We start from the raw sequence: 2,508 nt of genomic DNA, 5'->3' as shown, positions 1-2,508 counted from the left end.
CATTGCAAAAGACTGAAGGGGGAGAGAGTAAAAATGTACAATTCTGCCACCTTGTGGCTATAATGACTGTTGTATGTGTTCTCTTTTCAGCCAGGATCAAATGGGTTCCTTCTGACCCTCAGCTCATTTCTGAAGGTCTCTACTCCATTGCTGTGGTTTTAAGTTTCTCAAGAATAGCCTACATTCTACCTGCAAATGAGAGCTTTGGACCACTGCAGATCTCCTTAGGCCGCACAGTGAAGGACATATTTAAGTTCATGGTCATATTCATAATGGTCTTCCTGGCCTTCATGATCGGCATGTTCAATCTGTACTCGCACTATCTAGGAGCCAAGTACAACCCTGCTTTCACCACGTGAGTCCTGGCAAGATTTCTATTCAGAAGGACGTTGAGGACCATCTGAGGTGGCATCTATGAAATGTTTTTTTTTTTTTTTTTTTGATTACAGGGTGGAGGAAAGTTTCAAAACCCTTTTCTGGTCCATCTTTGGATTGTCTGAAGTCATCTCTGTGGTTCTGAAGTACGATCACAAGATTATTGAGAATATCGGCTATATCCTCTTCGGTGTCTACAACGTCACTATGGTTGTGGTTCTGCTCAACATGTTGATAGCCATGATCAACCATTCATACCAAGAAATTGAGGTTTGGCCTTTATTTTGATATGATTGAATATTAACTATAACTTCACTATAAAATAAAAAGACAATTTTCTTCTGCAATTTTTTTGCAACATTTACCATAACAGGAGGATGCAGATGTGGAATGGAAATTTGCCCGTGCCAAGCTGTGGCTCTCGTACTTTGATGATGGACGCACATTGCCACCACCATTTAACCTGGTACCAAGTCCAAAGTCTTTCTACTACTTGGCTTTGCATACCAGGGCTTGTCTTGTAAGACTTTGCAAGTCCAAGGCATTCCACCATGAAAATCAGCTCGAAATGGACAAGGTCAACTCTCACTCAAAGGTCTGATATTTTATTTCAGGTCTATGTGAAAAGGGATTTGTGTTTGATTAGGTCATGATTCAGTTTTGCCGGTCAAGATTTTCTGTTGATGTGTTCGTTAATTTTTTTTGTTTGTTTGTTTGTATTTGTTTTCTTCATGACAGAAGTTCAACCGATTCAGAGCTCAGGATCGGGCGCAAGATGAGTTCACAGTGCGAAACCCTATCAAACACCCAACACGCTACCAGGTACTGCCTAAGGACAATTCATATTGTTCTACTTATTAGAAAATGAATACAAGTTGTACAATTTTACAAAACAATTTTATTGTTTTTTTTATAATCAGTATAAAAAGAAAGTGTGTGTCTTTTCATACTAAATGTGAATCTCCTTTTTTTTTATTGGACTTGTTGCATTGATTTCGTTATAATTTTTAGAAATTGATGAAACGGCTCATTAAGCGCTATGTCCTGAAGGCACAAGTCGACAGTGAAAACGACGAAGTCAACGAAGGTGAGGCCACCTAGTTGCACTCTCAGAGTGTGTAATCTTTCTTCATCAGACAGCTGGCGGGCATCCAAATCCCCCTGAGTCAGACAGACAGTAATTTTGTGAGTCACCCCCGCAACGCTGCTGCTGTGGGTCCAGATGAAACAGACACACTTTACTGTGTGTGTGTGTGTGTGTGTGTGTGTGTCTGTGTGTGTGTGTGTGTGTGCGCGCATGTGCGTGTGCATGTGCGTGTGTATGCAGGCATTTGTGTGTGTGTGTGTGTGTGTGTGTGTGTGTGTGTGTGTGTGTGTGTGTGTGTGTGTGTGTGTGTGTATGTGTTTGTGTGTGTGTGAGGGGCGAGGGACTTTTCCTGTACATCAAAGTGAACCCATTTTAAATATGCTATTTGTCCTGCAGGTGAGCTGAAGGAGATTAAACAGGACATCTCCAGTCTACGCTATGAGCTGCTGGAGGAGAAGTCACAGGCCACAGGAGAACTGGCTGACCTGATACAGCAGCTCAGTGACAAAATCAGCAAAACCAACACACCATGAGAGAGAAAGAGAGAGAGAGACACACACATACACACACACAGACAGAGAGAGAGAGAGAGAGAGAGAGAGAGAGATAAAGAGGAAGATTACTGTTTCTACACAAAGCTCATTTCACAAAATATGTTGCTCTGATTTATTGGCCAATGATTAATCACTATTATTCACTGTCGTTACCTATGCCAAGGAGGTTATGTTATTTTTTCCTGCCATTTCTCTGTCTGTTTCTTTATTTGTCATGTCAGTCTTCTTGACATTTATGAAACTTATAGGAGGGGTGTAACAGAACCCATTGCATTTTGGAGTGCATACATGAATTATTTTTCACCTCCATTAACATTGTGAGACAGGGCATTTGGCCTAGGTGGATGAGTGCACTCTCTGATATCCTGTGTTGTTGATGGTATGAGCCAGCAGAATAAACAGTTTTAGTAAGATGAATATGAAAGTTATAAAACATGGGAACAGTTATACCAAAAATCCACAAGCAAGCATGTGTTGCTGGCACTATTTTAT

General features: G+C 40.9%; 1 protein-coding gene across 1 annotated transcript in view; it reads left to right on the top strand.

Annotated features, from left to right (window-relative positions):
- The window catches only part of LOC143111657 (short transient receptor potential channel 7-like), an 8,770-nt gene extending 6,626 nt beyond the window's left edge, over positions 1 to 2,144 (top strand). The window contains exons 6-11 of the mRNA XM_076273918.1: positions 91 to 355; positions 450 to 645; positions 749 to 970; positions 1,117 to 1,197; positions 1,387 to 1,462; positions 1,859 to 2,144. Of these exons, the coding sequence (XP_076130033.1) occupies positions 91 to 355; positions 450 to 645; positions 749 to 970; positions 1,117 to 1,197; positions 1,387 to 1,462; positions 1,859 to 1,995 (977 nt within the window). The 3' untranslated portion in view covers positions 1,996 to 2,144. The remainder of the gene's footprint in view (positions 1 to 90; positions 356 to 449; positions 646 to 748; positions 971 to 1,116; positions 1,198 to 1,386; positions 1,463 to 1,858) is intronic.
- Positions 2,145 to 2,508: the final 364 nt, after the last annotated feature.

This window comes from Alosa pseudoharengus, unplaced genomic scaffold (genome assembly GCF_046254945.1).
Source record: "Alosa pseudoharengus isolate Yale_2024_CS ecotype anadromous, Long Island Sound unplaced genomic scaffold, YU_APseudo_1.1 YU_APseudo_1.1_scf_8, whole genome shotgun sequence".
Taxonomy (NCBI): Eukaryota; Metazoa; Chordata; class Actinopteri; order Clupeiformes; family Clupeidae; genus Alosa; species Alosa pseudoharengus.
This window is presented reverse-complemented; position numbering and strand designations above follow the sequence as displayed.